At 40.0% G+C, this 14,810-nt stretch overlaps 1 protein-coding gene and 5 non-coding genes across 6 annotated transcripts; all 6 read right to left on the bottom strand.

Annotated features, from left to right (window-relative positions):
• Positions 1–3,831: 3,831 nt before the first annotated feature.
• On the bottom strand, positions 3,832–3,904 carry trnar-ucg (transfer RNA arginine (anticodon UCG)). The gene has a single exon. It is a non-coding gene; the product is annotated as a tRNA-Arg (tRNA).
• Positions 3,905–4,175: 271 nt separating this feature from the next.
• Positions 4,176–4,248, bottom strand: trnar-ucg (transfer RNA arginine (anticodon UCG)). The gene has a single exon. It is a non-coding gene; the product is annotated as a tRNA-Arg (tRNA).
• Positions 4,249–4,462: 214 nt separating this feature from the next.
• On the bottom strand, positions 4,463–4,536 carry trnai-aau (transfer RNA isoleucine (anticodon AAU)). The gene has a single exon. It is a non-coding gene; the product is annotated as a tRNA-Ile (tRNA).
• Positions 4,537–4,739: 203 nt separating this feature from the next.
• Positions 4,740–4,813, bottom strand: trnai-aau (transfer RNA isoleucine (anticodon AAU)). Its single transcript has one exon. It is a non-coding gene; the product is annotated as a tRNA-Ile (tRNA).
• Positions 4,814–4,957: 144 nt separating this feature from the next.
• trnar-ucg (transfer RNA arginine (anticodon UCG)) lies at positions 4,958–5,030 on the bottom strand. Its single transcript has one exon. It is a non-coding gene; the product is annotated as a tRNA-Arg (tRNA).
• A 3,077-nt stretch (positions 5,031–8,107) lies between these two features.
• On the bottom strand, positions 8,108–11,174 carry LOC108873103 (leucine-rich repeat-containing protein 3-like). Its single transcript, XM_051066126.1, has one exon. The coding sequence runs from the start codon at positions 9,968–9,970 to the stop codon at positions 9,188–9,190; it is 783 nt and encodes a 260-aa protein (XP_050922083.1). The 5' UTR covers positions 9,971–11,174; the 3' UTR covers positions 8,108–9,187.
• Positions 11,175–14,810: the final 3,636 nt, after the last annotated feature.

Raw genomic sequence — 14,810 nt, 5'->3', positions numbered from 1 at the left:
GCAGGGTCCTAGATTAGATAAATCTGAGCAGTCGCAAGATTTTTAAAGGGATAAAAGGGAAGAAAACAAACATATCTTCTCTTTTGAGGGTCTGCATCCCAAAGAGGCAGGAAACCACTTAAGTTTGTTCCTTCAAAACAGCACATTTAAAATGTCAGGCATGTTGGGATGAATGTGCAGTACCCAAACATGTTGTCCCTAGCTGCCTGCAACAATAGAAATACAGGTTGAAATGTCAGATTAAAGCTGCAAGCTCCTCTGAATTAAATATCTATTTTATCAAAGGTTACTATTGCATTTTTAGGTTTGATCATCTAAAGCTACTGTATATGACATATTCTTCTTACCACTGCGGGAGAAAAGAACATGATACTTTGGGACAATCACACCAGAGTAAAAGTGGTTAGTTTCTAGCACAGGATGGTTTTGATCCATCGACCTCTGGGTTATAGAGCCAGCACACCTCTGCTGCAGATTGGGATTCAAACCCACAATCCCTGGTTTAGGAGGCCACTGGGTCTCTCTTGTCACAGATGCAAACACATAAATTTAAAAACCTGCACCTTGGAGGATACATCCTGAATCACAAGACTTGTCAGGGAGCAGAATTCATTCATCCTTTTTTTTTTTTTTTTTTTATCGGCCTCATCTCTTTCCTTCTTTCTCTTGCACACACACAGAAAAACACATTTCAAATGCTTCATATCTTCAAGAATTCATCCTGAACTGAGCGGCCCCCTCTCAGCGTGTTCACCCACAAACTCCTGTGCAACACAATGATAGAGAATTACTCTCCTCTCTAAACCCTGGCACTGCATCTTCCTTCAAAAGTGCATCCTAAATTGAAAGACCCCTCGGCAGGAATCTTTCAACTTTCTGTTGCAACATGAAGGGACTATTCTTTGTTTGTCTCCTTGTTTGACCTCTTCCTGCTTCTCTGCTGCCTTACACGTGGATTAAATCACTAAAATGTGCCGAGAGAATGCATCCTGAATGGAAAGATAAATGTATAGAAAAAGAAATGTGATGCCTGTCCCAGCGTGTGCAGTTTTGGAGAACAGATGGCCACCACAAAACATTATGTGCTCCATGAATATCCTAAAGGGGGATTTGTATTCATTGCAGGGTTTAGTTTGTTTCTCCAGCCATGTGTCATTGCGTGTGTATATTATATGTTCACCCTATTGTTGTCTATCATCAGAGACAATCTCAGTGGAAATGAATGTCTCCAGTGAGTACATGTTTGGAGAGTCAAAAACCTGAGAGGCAAACGTTGTAAAGAAAGGAGACATCAAGAAAACTCAATGGGACCATGTATTTCAATACCTCAATGTGAGTGGTTGGTAGCTGTTTCAGCACGTGATTCAATTAGTGAGGGCACATTTTAATCAAAATTAAATTGAATCAGGTGTGTGAGAGCAGGACTGCAGCAGGAACACTGTAGGGCAGTTTAACAGTCAGGGCTCCACTGGGAAACACTCCATTAGGTTAATTACCCTAATAAACTTATTAAATGACCGTGTAAACTTTTTAAGGGGAGTCACCTTTCCCCTCAAATGATGGTAGCTGTGTTGAAACTGAAAATTCAAGCTGCAAAACTACTGACGGTGAGTTTGTTTTCATGAGAAAAAATGTTATCCCTTCGTTACAGCTAACATGTTAATGTTACGTGCTAATGTGTTTTGCTAACACTCTTTTGCTTAGCGTCACTTTCCATGACGCTTTGCAAACGCTAAATTTCTCATGTTTAGCTAACAAAACTTTTTTTTTGTTTTAGCATTCTTGCTAATGCTAACGTGCGAACTTGTTTAGCTGACGTTCTCTTGTTGAGCTAATGCTGTTTTGTTTAGCTAAATGTTCTTGCTAACGCTAACGTTCTTATGTCTTGCTAACGTTCGTTTGTTTTGTTACTGTTTAGCTAATGGTGTTTTGTCGAGCTAATTTGTTTAGTTGATGTTTTGTTTAGTTAATGTTATGGTGTTTTGCTGTACACACCTTTCTGAAACTCACCTCCCAACAAACAACAAAAATAAGCGTTATTGTGCACTGAAATACATAATAAGGAAAAGTATTAGTATGGATTAACATAACCTAAAAATTGTTTAATCCCCTTGAAGAACATCAGGCATTTATCATTCAAAAACAACAAATGCTTAGCTCTATGACTTGTGTGAAATAATAACACACATAGGCACAACTTCTCTCTCTTAAATCCTGTTCGTGCTGAAAAACTAAATGATAGATCTGCCTTGGGTCAGGTAATTTACAGGGATAAATTTAACAGGAAACAACCTTATTCCCCCTGCTGAGAAAGGAGGAGAAAATTTAATTTAATTCTTCCTTGGAGAGGAAGCACTTCTGGCTGTGCTGTCAGCAAGAGGAATAACACCAGCAATAAAACTATACTTAGTTTATATCTTTAGCAATTTACTTTGAAACTAAAAGTAGCTTCCCTGTCATTTTGCTGTATTGCTGAAATGTGTCTCACCTGGTGAACAACGCATCAGACACCATATTGTGCGTTCTGCACTGCAGAGTAATTCACATCACACTGTATGAACAGCTTTAAAAAAAAAATTTCTAGAAAGTAACACTAATAAGTTAGCCTTAAGTTTTACTGTGTTGAAAGAGAGAAAGATTGTGAGATAGACAGACAGGTCACGACGTAAGGGCACCTCTGTATAAACATCCTTTTCATTCTCTGTCTGTCCTGCAGATGCTTGAACCTTGAACAGTGATCCGTGAAGGTGCTGCGCAATGCATCAGCTCTGACCGATAGAGGTGAGGCGTGAGAGTGTGTGTGTGTGTGTGTGTGTGTGTGTGTGTGTGTGTGTGTGTGTGTGGTTGTTTGTGTGTATGTTTGTGCATAAGTATTGTAAGATGTCAGTGTGACAGAGACACATTTGCTTTTTTATAGACTGAGAGCAGGTCTGGAGCTGAGAGCAGATTTGGGAAGGGAATTTAAATTAAGGTAAATCAAAACACAGAGTTCACTTAAGATTCAGTGGTGTCATATTAGTTTGGGCATGACTTTGACAGGGTTTTCTCCATTATATTTACTGCCCCAAAATAAGAAATCATCTTTAAGATTTCTCCACAACAACATATGTCCAGTCACTGCTGAACAGATGTTCCAGTACATGTGTTTTAATTAGTGGGCTGATCATATACTTCACTTTATGTTTGTAAATGAAGTTTAAATGATGTGACAGCTGCTTAAGCAGCCACACAAGTGCTGTTTCTAAAGGTAGCACACGTTTGTAGACTGCAGGAGTGAAGCCAGCATTTCTAACTTTTTTAATCTGAGAGGCAAAGTGAACTCAGTTATTTGCAGTTTCTTATCCCAAAGGTACTTCATTGGGCACAGTAGGTGCTTTTTGTGTGATGCTCAGTTAAGCAGCAAACATGCTTCATCAAAAACTGTCATTCTCCCTGTGTAATGTTTTGCCAGCTTTGAAAAATCATTATGCTAAAGTCATAGTTCAGCATTTAAAGCTCTGTTCCAGTGCCATTTTGAAGGCAGTGCTATTGTGTCAATCACAAACACATTGCTGGCAACATAAAAGGATTTGAACCCCCACTCTTCTGGCAATCTTGTGGTAATTACTACATTTCAATGGAGCTATGGTTTGGATGCTTTGGATTTATTTGGGTGTTTAGTCAGCTGTGACCACCAGTTTGGTGTGAGTATATTTGTTTCTGTCAGAAGTGTTTGTGTCAACACTTCAAATGTATTGACCCTTGTAGCTGGAGGTGTTGCACCTATGATGTTGACTAAAGCAGGAGAAATGATTCCAACATCAGATAAGGCAATATGTAGGGTAAAACTTCCAACCATGAAGGGACTCGAACCCTCAATCTTCTGATCCGAAGTCAGACGCCTTGTCCATTAGGCCACATGGTCACATGGGTGCAATCATCACCTTTCATTGGACCTACGGTTTGGATGTTGTAGATGATTTTTGGATATTTTGTCAGCTGTTATCACCAGGGTGGTGTCTGTAAAGAGGACGTAGCTCAAGATAGTGAAATTCCGCAATATATTTGTTTCTGTGAAGTAAAACTACCACTGTTTTCTCAACTTTGCATCAACACAACCTTAATAGTAGTCAGAGTTGTTTCAATAATGCTTCCAACAACTATGCAGCACCCAGAGAAAGACAGGATGTAAATTTCAACCACGAAGGGACTTGAACCCTCAATCTTCTGATCCGAAGTCAGACGCCTTATCCATTAGGCCACATGGTCACATGGGAGGTTGTGATTGGTTGTTGAAGTTGAATTATTTATTAAAAAGGTGAAGATGCTTTTCATTGATGATAGACTGTGTCATGTTTTTACATTTTAATTTAATTTCTTCAGGCCTACAGTTAAAACTTTGGTGATGCAAGATGTTGTAGGGGCCAAAATTTGCATTTTGCAATTGTTGCCTGGAAAATTTTTCCTATTAGTTGCAGATTACTGGCCAGTATGGGGATCAAACCCATGACCTTGGCGTTATTAGCACCACGCTCTAACCAACTGAGCTAACCGGCCTGTTCTCCAGCCTTTTTTTCACCATTTTTTTTCTAATGTGGTTGTTCAGTCAGGTGTAACCATCTTTCACGGTGATGTTTGTGGATGGGAATTGGCTGAAATAACGGGGAACTCACTTCACAGGTAGGAGGTGGTGTGATTGAGCAAAATGCTGTTGGTGTTGTATTAAATATTTGGTCTATTCCTCCGTGAATATTAAAGACTGGCCAGTAGGGGGATCGAACCCATGACCTTGGCGTTATTAGCACCACGCTCTAACCAACTGAGCTAACCGGCCTGCTGTGGACTCAATGACTTGGGGGAATTAGTTCAACTTACAGAGAGGTTGCACAGGCTCTAAAAAGTAGTGGTATTCTCCAGTATATTTGTTTCTGTACAGAAAAAGGTGCAGTGTTTTCAAGCTTTGCTGCATTATGTGTTTCAACCACGAAGGGACTCGAACCCTCAATCTTCTGATCCGAAGTCAGACGCCTTGTCCATTAGGCCACATGGTCACATGTCTATGATTGTTCTTACTCCTCAACTAGCTAGCTTTTAAACATTTTGGTCCAACAATTGATTGAGACTTAAGTAGAAAGTTGAAGCTGTTTTTCTATCGATGCAGAGGTGATGCTGCTGTGTCAATCAGCCTTCAAGTGGATTTCGATGAGACCACATGTTGCAGTTGCTCCTCATTGCTCAGTGTAGGTCCCTTGGTAATAGTTTTGAATTTCATTCAACAGACGCTCAAGAATTAATTTACCTTGAAAGAGCCCTGAACCCAACTGGCTGTAAACAGCAATTAGAGAGAAACTGAAACTACAATGCATACACACTCACCTCCTGACGTTTTCTATTTTACTGAAGGTCGTTGTTTATGAGTGAAGACACAGCAAGGCCTCCGGGGGAATCTGTAAATACTGTCCAAGTGAAAAACCTCCACAAGGGAGTATTATTCTACCTGTTTTAAGCTGGCAAATGCACATCATAAATCAACGACACAGTGATGGATTGGAGTAAATAAAAATACTGAATAATACATTAATAAAACAGCACATTTACCAACAATCTAATGACTTATACGCACTGTATAACACAGTATACAATGAAGGGAGTGTCTCACTGTCTTGTAGCTGCTTTTTGTGCGTCTGTGTTGTTGTCTAAACATCTTTTATGTTTCTGTATGAAAGCTGTGTGTTCAGCGATACAGGCACTTGAATATTCAACAGCCTGGGGGGGGTGAGTTTAGGAGTGAGTCATTTATGCAGTGATTGTGCAAGACAAACATCAGGGAGCAGATTCTCTGGTTTGCAACAGCAAAATACGTCTAAATTGCACACCAATGTCAGACAATCAAGAGTCTCTACTCCCTTGTTTGGAGGTAAGAGCACAGAGAAAGCACTAATAGGGGTTTTTGAACCTGATAGTAAGCAGAGGTCATTTTGGTGTCTGTTTAAAAAGTCAGCAACCTCCCTGTGTTTCACCCAGGTGAGTCAAAACACTGCCCAGGCATTAAAGAAACTGCAGATGTGGAATACTCTCCTGATTTCGCTATAGCGCTTAAGTAACGCTACTGAAATGCCACTGTGAACTTAAACTTAGGGGAAGACACACTGACCTCAACTGTATCCGGCTTAATTAACAGTATTCAATTCATTATGACGTACGCCACAGCCCTCAGGACTCGTAAGACAGAGTAACGTGGACTGTAATTAATGTGGTGTCCGTTTGACAGCAGGGAGAGGTTGAGTTTTAGAGACTACAAGGTCAGGATTAGATAGTATACAAAATATATGAAGTGTTCTGTGCTGGGAGAGAGATAGATGCTAGAGGACAGGTCACAATTTTAGCATCGAGAGAGAACAAACTGATGAATCAAGTTGATTATATAAATGGACACTGTAGTAAGACACTAAATGAGCAGCCCTTCGTAATGCTTCCTACAAAGGCTCATTAGATTTATGGATTTGAACTGTTAGCTGGATGAAACTATTTTTGGGTTGCAAGACACATATTAATATTCTGCCTCATCCAGATCTATGCAGCTGAAGATATATGGCATCCATATTTGGAGCTGTGGGTATTTTTCACAGTAATCTGGAGGAATAAATAACAGGGTCTTATTGTGAGGAATAAAATAAATACAGAATTCAAAGCAGGATTCAAATATTTCTCCACCAAACAAGCTCACTGATAACAAACATTTCTAGTTTCCCAGCAGGAGAAAAAAGAGTTTTGTGTTATTATAAATTCCAGAAAGGACAGAGAGGAATAAATACAGTGCTTTTTTGTGATAAGACATAGTGAGGCAGCAGTATCTGACTTACTGAGTGACAGGATGGGATTCTCACAGACCCATGAAAGGGCAGGAGCTTGGTGTGAATACAGCCACTGGAAAATCGACTTGAGTTGGCATGAAGCTGCAGTTGTCATGTCTGTGATTAAGAAATACACTTGGTCTGTTGCTCTAAATCAAAAACCTGGGACTGTAATAAAACTACTAAATGGGGAAACAGTCTTCCCAAAGAAAACAATCACTTTAATCACTTTAGGAAATACCTAAAAACATTGTATGATTACATTCAAGTGACCTTTTAAAATACACCGTGGAAGCTTGGTTTTGGTAGCTCTATTTCAGGTATGTTTTGGTCCTGGTACTGGACTCAGTCTCAACACAACTGTGACAAATTCTGCATTGTTTGAAAGCTCTAAGTCTCCTGATTTTATCTGTGGAAAGCATTTTAGGATCCTCATATCACTGCAGAATTGGTTCAGATTTGTGGCCGTGGTGTTTTACACTCAAAAGCTCCAACTAAAGGCCTTATTGTCCCTTTTTTATTATTATTTATTTTTTTTATTATTAAAATTAGAATTTCTACCATGTTTTGTGCGCCTGCAATTTCAGGCTTGTGCACAAAAATGGCGGATGACATGTCTCTCCAGGAAGACATTCACAAGTGAAGTGAAGTGAGTGTGTATCTGACATTAGAAAGGTGATATTGGGAGTTGTCTTGCTGATAGGATTAGAAAACATGTCGCACTGGAGGGCTTTTATAAACTGTGTATTTTATTATGGATGATTTGATGAAGCTGTTTATACACATTTACTGTCAGGACATAAAAAAAATAAGTGTTTTTATGTTTTAAGATAGTGTATTGATAAAAACAAAGTGCAATAGAAACAGACTTGGCAAATAAATCATTAGCATGTGATGTTTAAATATCACTCAAGCTTTCACTGAAGAGACAAAAAACATAGATCTGTTTGGACTGACGAGGAGACTTTAATGTTCCTCAAATTAATACATGAAACAAACATAAATGTCTCATTTCCAACATGTTTTTGTTTGTTTGAGGAACAATTTAATAGCACCAAACTGGAGACTTCTCTTGATGCACCAAAATCCTAAACACACATACATTTTCTGGTTATTAAGTTAAGATTTGCTCTTGCTAAAACTTTGTGAAAGGTCTCCAAATGCCCAAATTAATTTCAGGTGTCGGGGGACAAGAGGAAGGGAGCGATCCATCTGCAGAAAGCTGACTGAAACTCCTGCAACGTTTTTACCTGCACCAGCATCCAACTCCATTTGGACCGCGTGAGTACACAAACTGTTGATGATAAAATAAGCCTTAAAGTTGTTTTATCTGTTTTGAAATCCGTTTCGTATTCACAATGCTTTAAACTGCTTTAGGAGGTTCACAAACTACTGTCTACTACCTTAAGCTTCAGAGATGTTGTATGAGAGCAATTTATAAAAGCCTGTAACTTCATTTAGAAGGAAAAAAACCTCAACAGTATTTGTTCAATATCCGAAACAAGCTCATCTAATGAAGGTTTTTCTATGACAGGAATCAATTACTCCCAAAGGTGACAAAGTTATTACCTTTTTGAAGCAAAACATAAAGTGAGGTGACAAGTGTTCAAGTGTAAAATTTAATTTGTGTTTGCAATTCCACCTTAAATGTAAGAAGCAGCAGCAGAAAAGGTTTAGAAAGGTCCACTGCTACTGGTCTAGATCCTTTTATGGATTATTATAACACACAGAAGCTAGTTTTGACACAGAATTTAACAGCTAATACATTAAAATATTTTTCCTCCTTCTCTGCTACTCTGACCAAAAAACAAAAACAAAAAACGTCCCCAGTCAGGATTTACTTTTTCATGAAACTCTCTCACAAAAACAACTTTTAACAGTGATATTTCTCTTCAAGTATCCTCCTCTGAAGCTGTGGGGATTATTTTCCAGGTATCTCATTTCACTGAACTATGTTTGACACTAACAGTGAATGAATGCACAGTGAACTCTTCAACCACGTATGCAAAACTATTTAGTTTTTTTTTTCTTCTTGAAGTTTACCTTAGAGATGCTTTTATGCATGAAACCTAACAGCTGCTTGGGAAAATAATGATGTGCCTCCTTTTGTTTCCATGAAAGGGAACATCTAAATATTAGCTGTTTTCCTGCTGGTCACACTTTTTAAAAAACTGGAAGTTTTACAGATTCTGTTGCTACTTTTAAGCCAGAACTCAAGACTTTGTTTAAACCTCCTCCTGAAGCCTTTATGCCTCTTGCAGTGTATATCACACAGCAAAGTTTTATCACTTGCTGCGGAGCTGTCACTTATCCTCATATGCTGTAAACATGTTCGTTGCTTCTTTTCAAACGCACTAAAACACACTGCTGGCTGTGTCGTAGTCCTTGCTGATGTGGGAGGTGCTGGGCAGCGACTTGAGGTACTCCATGTGCCTCCTGGCGTCCTCCTGGTTGTGTTTGATGTAGTAAATGATATAAGCCGTCACCATGGAGAACCAGCAGAACATGGCCACAAACATGGCCACATCTGTCGTCTTGTGGTGGAAGTTGCAAAAGTTGATCCCCGAGTCGAGGACCTGGATCACCGGTTGCCCCACGTACTCCTCCTGCACCGATGTGTAGCAGCTGACCTCGTTCACCGTCTCTGGGTCGAGCCTCAGCTCCCTCAGCACCTCCTGCAGGGAGCACTCACAGTGCCAGGGATTGTGGGACAGACGGACGCGAGCGTGGAGCTTGGCAAATGTATCCTTCGGGAGGCTGCTGAGGTGGTTGTTTGACAGATCCAGTGTCCGCAGGGCCTCAGAAATCCCCTGAAAGGCGCCATCCTCCACCATCTCGATAGCGTTGTGAGATAAGTCCAGCTCCCTGAGGCGGTGGAGGTCTGTGAATGCCTCCCTCGGTATGTGTCTGATGCGGTTAGATGAAAGCAAGAGGACGACGGTGTCCTTGGGCAAGTTCAACGGGACGGTCTCCAAGTTGCGCGAGGTGCACTGCACCACCATGCCGTTCCTGTCTGTGCAGTGACAGATCTTAGGGCAAGCGTGTGCCGTCATAATCACCGACAGGAGCCACAGAAAGAAAAGAAAACCACAGGGAGGAGGTTTTATGGGTGACCTACACCTACGAGAGGCCCCCATTAGCGGGCGAAGTCAGGTATCGATGAGACATGAAAAACAATCCAGGAAGTCCAGTTTGAGCTCGAGTTCGGTTTCTCAGATGCAAAAACAAAGCAAAGAAATAGTCTGTTCACATGAGAAAGTTTCCTACCAGGACTGTGTGATTGCATGTATTTGATTTGCCGATACAGAAGCTTAATGGGTGACGACAAGTTGCGTTAAGTTGTAGGAAAAGTTGAGCCAAATCCAACTTTTCTGGCTTCATTTAAACAAATGAACGGGCACGGCTAATCTCCCATCTGAAGTTTCATCTTCATTTACCCAGGACGTTATCGTGCATCATTTACCTTGACAGCGGCAGAAAACTGAACCCAGATCCAAACACAAAAGGAGCCACAAGGGTTTAGTATACAAGCTAAATGAGATGTTGAAGTGCAGCACAGCTGAGGAGAAAGGGGAAGGAAATTTGAGAGGGCCAGTCATAATCATGTATCCAGGGCTGGAGGGCATGTCTTTTTGGCTTATTGGGAGAAACCTGTGTGGGAGAAAGAGATAAAATGATGGAGAGAGAGAAGGTGAGATAAAGAAAATGTCAGTTCTTCGTTCTTTTTCTGTATTTAGCTGCTTTCCTGTTTAAAAATGCTGTTAATGTGAATCTGACAGCTCCTCTAGCCTCCCCTGTGCTTTGGATAAATTTTATGTTGTTAATTTCCCGGTCCTGTCATGTAACAAGTGCCCATTCAGTCATACTTCTACACCATTTCCCCTCTTCCTTCTCCTCGCAGAGGGGAAGCCAGTAAAGTTCAGCATTATCATAATAATAGCATGTCTCTATAGCGTGTGTCCCTTCACTCTGGATTTTGTCCCTGTGAGAAAATGACGAGCCGTTAAACAAGGTGCGGGCTCATCAATATGCAGCAGATGAACTTTTGAAAACAGTGATTTGTGAAAACTGAGTCTATAAGATGAACAGTGATGTATGTGGGAGCAGTGAAGGTCGGGATGCATATTAACATGAGTAAAGGACACAGTGCATCGGCTGGAAGATAACAACACAAAGAACAACTGATAAGCAGCTTTTTGATCAAGATGCTGAATGTCAAACTACTGTTTCTGATTTCTTCCAGAGTCAGACGATAATATTGATATTGATAAGCTAAATGTCTCAGAGAAACTACATCAGTGCAAGAATATTATTTGAGGTGCAGAAGACACAGTAGGAATAGTAGGAATATTATCAGGATATAAATGTACTTATTTGTGAATAAGGGAGATAAAACCATTAGATTCGATAATCAAATTAATCAACATTAAATTAACTGGCAACAATTTTGATCATGGATAACTTGTTGAAATTATAAAATTATGCTAGAAAAATGCAAATAATTGTTATTATACTAACAGAATAACTAAAAATTGAGCTGGGTTCAACTTCGTTTCTGATTCTACATATGAATATTTCCTGATTTCTTAGTTTTCTGTGATAATAAAATGAATATTTTTGTGTTTTGGGCTGTTCTTTGGACAAAACAAGACACTTTAAGATCTCACTCCAGGCAAATATAATCTGTTAATTAACCTTGACAATAAACAACAGATTAATTGATATGAAAATAAATAGTTGCAGCCCTAAAATCAAATATTAACAAACCAAATTTCAGTTAATAATAATATTTTATAAATGTCTTAGGAGTGCATTTTTTTCAGTGGCGAATCGATAATAGTGTAAATTATGATGTTTCAGTTGGTGACTAATTAACAACACATTTCCTCATATAGTGGATTTTTATAAATCTTCCTCTGATCATATATTCATCTCTTTGAAATCTGTAGTAGTAGGTAGGTTGTAGAGGAGGCTGAACTCCCTCCTGCTGATAAAAATGGTAGAAAAGTGAGTTGAGGTTGTTATTGTAGTCTGCACCTACCTGACATCTTCACTCTGTCCGGTTCAGATAAGCGTGTAGTCTCAGGGGGAGAGATTCTTTTGTCTGATCTGACATCCAGAAATAAATAAAATAAAAAACATCATTCATCCTTTGTTAATAATCTCACATCTCCGGTGAAACAAACAAAGAGGATGCAGACGGTTCAGGAGTCGAGGTCCAAACACTTTCATGTCAGTTTACAACCTCCTGTCGGTGCAGCTTTGCAGCAGCAGTGTTTCAGTCGATGTGTGTGTGTGTCAGTGTGTGTATGTGTGTGCAGAGGCAGCGCTGTGGTCCGGCTTCTTCCTCTCACTCTCTCCCGTTTAGAGAAAATACCCGAGGGAACCACTGTTATTAACTGTAATGGCTGAACACAGTGCACCCCCCAAAACTTTATCAACTGTACCTAATTTCCACTGATTATAAACCAGTTAATGGCAGCCATCTTAATTAATTTCCAATTGTAATATAATTGTATTATAGCCTATAATAATAAAGCAATTACCCAACAGACAGAATAAATATCAGAATTTTTGTTGTGCTGCTACTTTTACTTAAGAGAGTAGTTTGACACTTTGGTAAATATACTTGTTTGCTTTCTATAGCTAGCAGCCAGTTAGCTTAGCATAAAGAATGGAAATATAGGGAAACAGTTAGTCCGGCTCTATTCAGAGGTAAAAATAAAACATCAGAATTTTATGTAATGATTACCAATTATTTCAGCTTTGTTTCTGCTGCTGTTGTCATGGAAAAGAAGCTAGTTAGAGGTGCGCATAGTTAACTTCTCCCCTGAAAATGTACACAACCTAGCACCTTTGACTTTTTATGAACCAGGTATTATCTTACATGTTCATATTTTGCACTGATAATTTAAGTTGGAGAGTTTGGGTGTAGAAGTTCTCCAGCTGTGTGTTTCTATGGGAAATATGAATGAGACTTTTACTTGCAGAGCCAGAGCTGCCCAGAATAGCTCCTCTTCTAACTCTGTATAATTAGAAAATGATTAGGTTTTTTGGGGTTTCTGCTGCTAAAAAGGCCAAATGAGAAAAGTTGTGAGAAAAGTCTTGGGCTTGTCTGTTACTGTCCTATTGTACAGTCTACTCCATCACCTACAGTATTAGCTCATCTTACTGTACTCACTGAAATTTAACACCTTTAAATGGCATTAAATAATTTTTTACTTTCTTTTGCACTTTTGATTTGATTTATATTTTTACTCCTGTGGAAAAGAAACATAACAAGACCTCAGCAAAGAGCAACTACTTGAATTAAAGGCTCAGTATGTTGCATGTGCTATATATAAATCTCCTAAACGAACCACTGGAGCCCTTCTGAGGCCTCCTAAAGGTCCCCGAACCTCATTTTCATCACCTCATTCTCCCCATGCGTTGCCTGTCACTGATGGTTTGCCCCTGCCTGTCACGCTCTGTCATTCTTCATAAACATTGATCACTATCGTCCTGCCTCCCGATGGAGGACTTCAATACAGCGCCCGTCACACCCGCTGTGACAAAAGACCTTTTGAAGGTACTCCCCACCTGAACGATGCGGTCAGTGTGATTAAATGCCCGACCGTGCTGCAGAGTCCAGCCCCTGTCAATTTTGCTGAAAGGCAGAATCATTGATTTTATTGACTAACTCAACAGGCGCACTCATAAATGTCAAAACCTAACACCAGTATCTTTTTTTTTCTTTTCGCTCTTGGGTAATCAGGGTGATAGATTCACTTCACATTCTTCACTCTTTAATCTACGTACAACTTGCCAAGCCATTTGTTTAACATCCTTACTCATCTTGTCGGACTCCTGGCAGAAATCCCGTTCGGTAACCCATCTTAAATAAATCCACCCCCCTCCCAGCAGTATCACAATGATATGGAGCCGAGCCAGTTTATAAGAAGAAGCTCTGTTGGGTAAGCATTATAGACTGAGTGATTCTGTCTTGACACATTTCAGGAGAGGTATTTATCATGTAAAGAACACATGATTACTTCAGATTATTCAGAGATATATATCAGCATCATCCTGTCCCATCTGCCTGGTCTGACATTGCGAAGTCGCTCTGTGAAAGCAGCACAGCACTGCCCTACAGTATATATTGACCTCTCTCGATGCCACGCTCAGTACATTTGATAATGGTTTCCCGCTGCAGAGACTATCTGACATTGGATTTTGCTCGCTCTGTTCGGGATTGCTTTCATTCACGGGCGAGGACACGGCAGCTCCCGTAACCGCTGTGTCCAAAATCAAGCAGCGGGAAACAGAAGAAGACTTCTCACGCTCCCTGCTTCAAGACATTTCCAGCAACCTTTTAGATTTGTCGTCGTCTACCTCATTGCTTTGACATCACCTTTGCATTATAGAGAAGGTTGTCTGTATAAGCAGCTTACAGCAATGCTGAGTGATAGCATGGACCCACTCCAGCTTTGATGCAGAGCCAACACAGGGACAGAGCAAGCCTTTGTTTTCATCGGACAAACCCTTATTGAACTGTTATTGAGGGTGAATTGATTGAGGAAATACAGTCTGATGCACAGTGTATAGGCTGCTTGACCTGCTGGTGTCCTTCCTGTTAAAGGTTCAGAGCGACCCGGGTTAGAGCAAGGGGTTTTGTACAGATGTACAAAGTTTTAAAATTTTGTTTTGCAGAATTGTTCAAGAACATTTTAGCAAGACCTGAAGACCTGGATACTTTACATTTGAATGAAAATAGCTTGAACAGTGCACAAGCCAGAAGAATGTTTTCTTGCTTCCGGTGTTGCTTTTAAGTTGTGCAGCCCAGTGAGCTGAGCAAAGGCAAGAATCAAAAAGATCTGCTCACTGTGATCAGTCACCTGTGGATGTTTTTTTTTTTTTTTTTGGATCCCTTTTATTGTCTGGTCCCACACAGCCTGTAGGCATCACATTGACATGTATGTAAAAGTAGCTTTGGGGCCA

The sequence above is a fragment of the Lates calcarifer genome, linkage group LG7_2 (assembly GCF_001640805.2).
Source record: "Lates calcarifer isolate ASB-BC8 linkage group LG7_2, TLL_Latcal_v3, whole genome shotgun sequence".
Lineage (NCBI taxonomy): Eukaryota > Metazoa > Chordata > Actinopteri > Centropomidae > Lates > Lates calcarifer.
The sequence above is the reverse complement of the archived record's forward strand: the minus strand, read 5'-3'. Positions and strand labels throughout refer to the sequence as shown.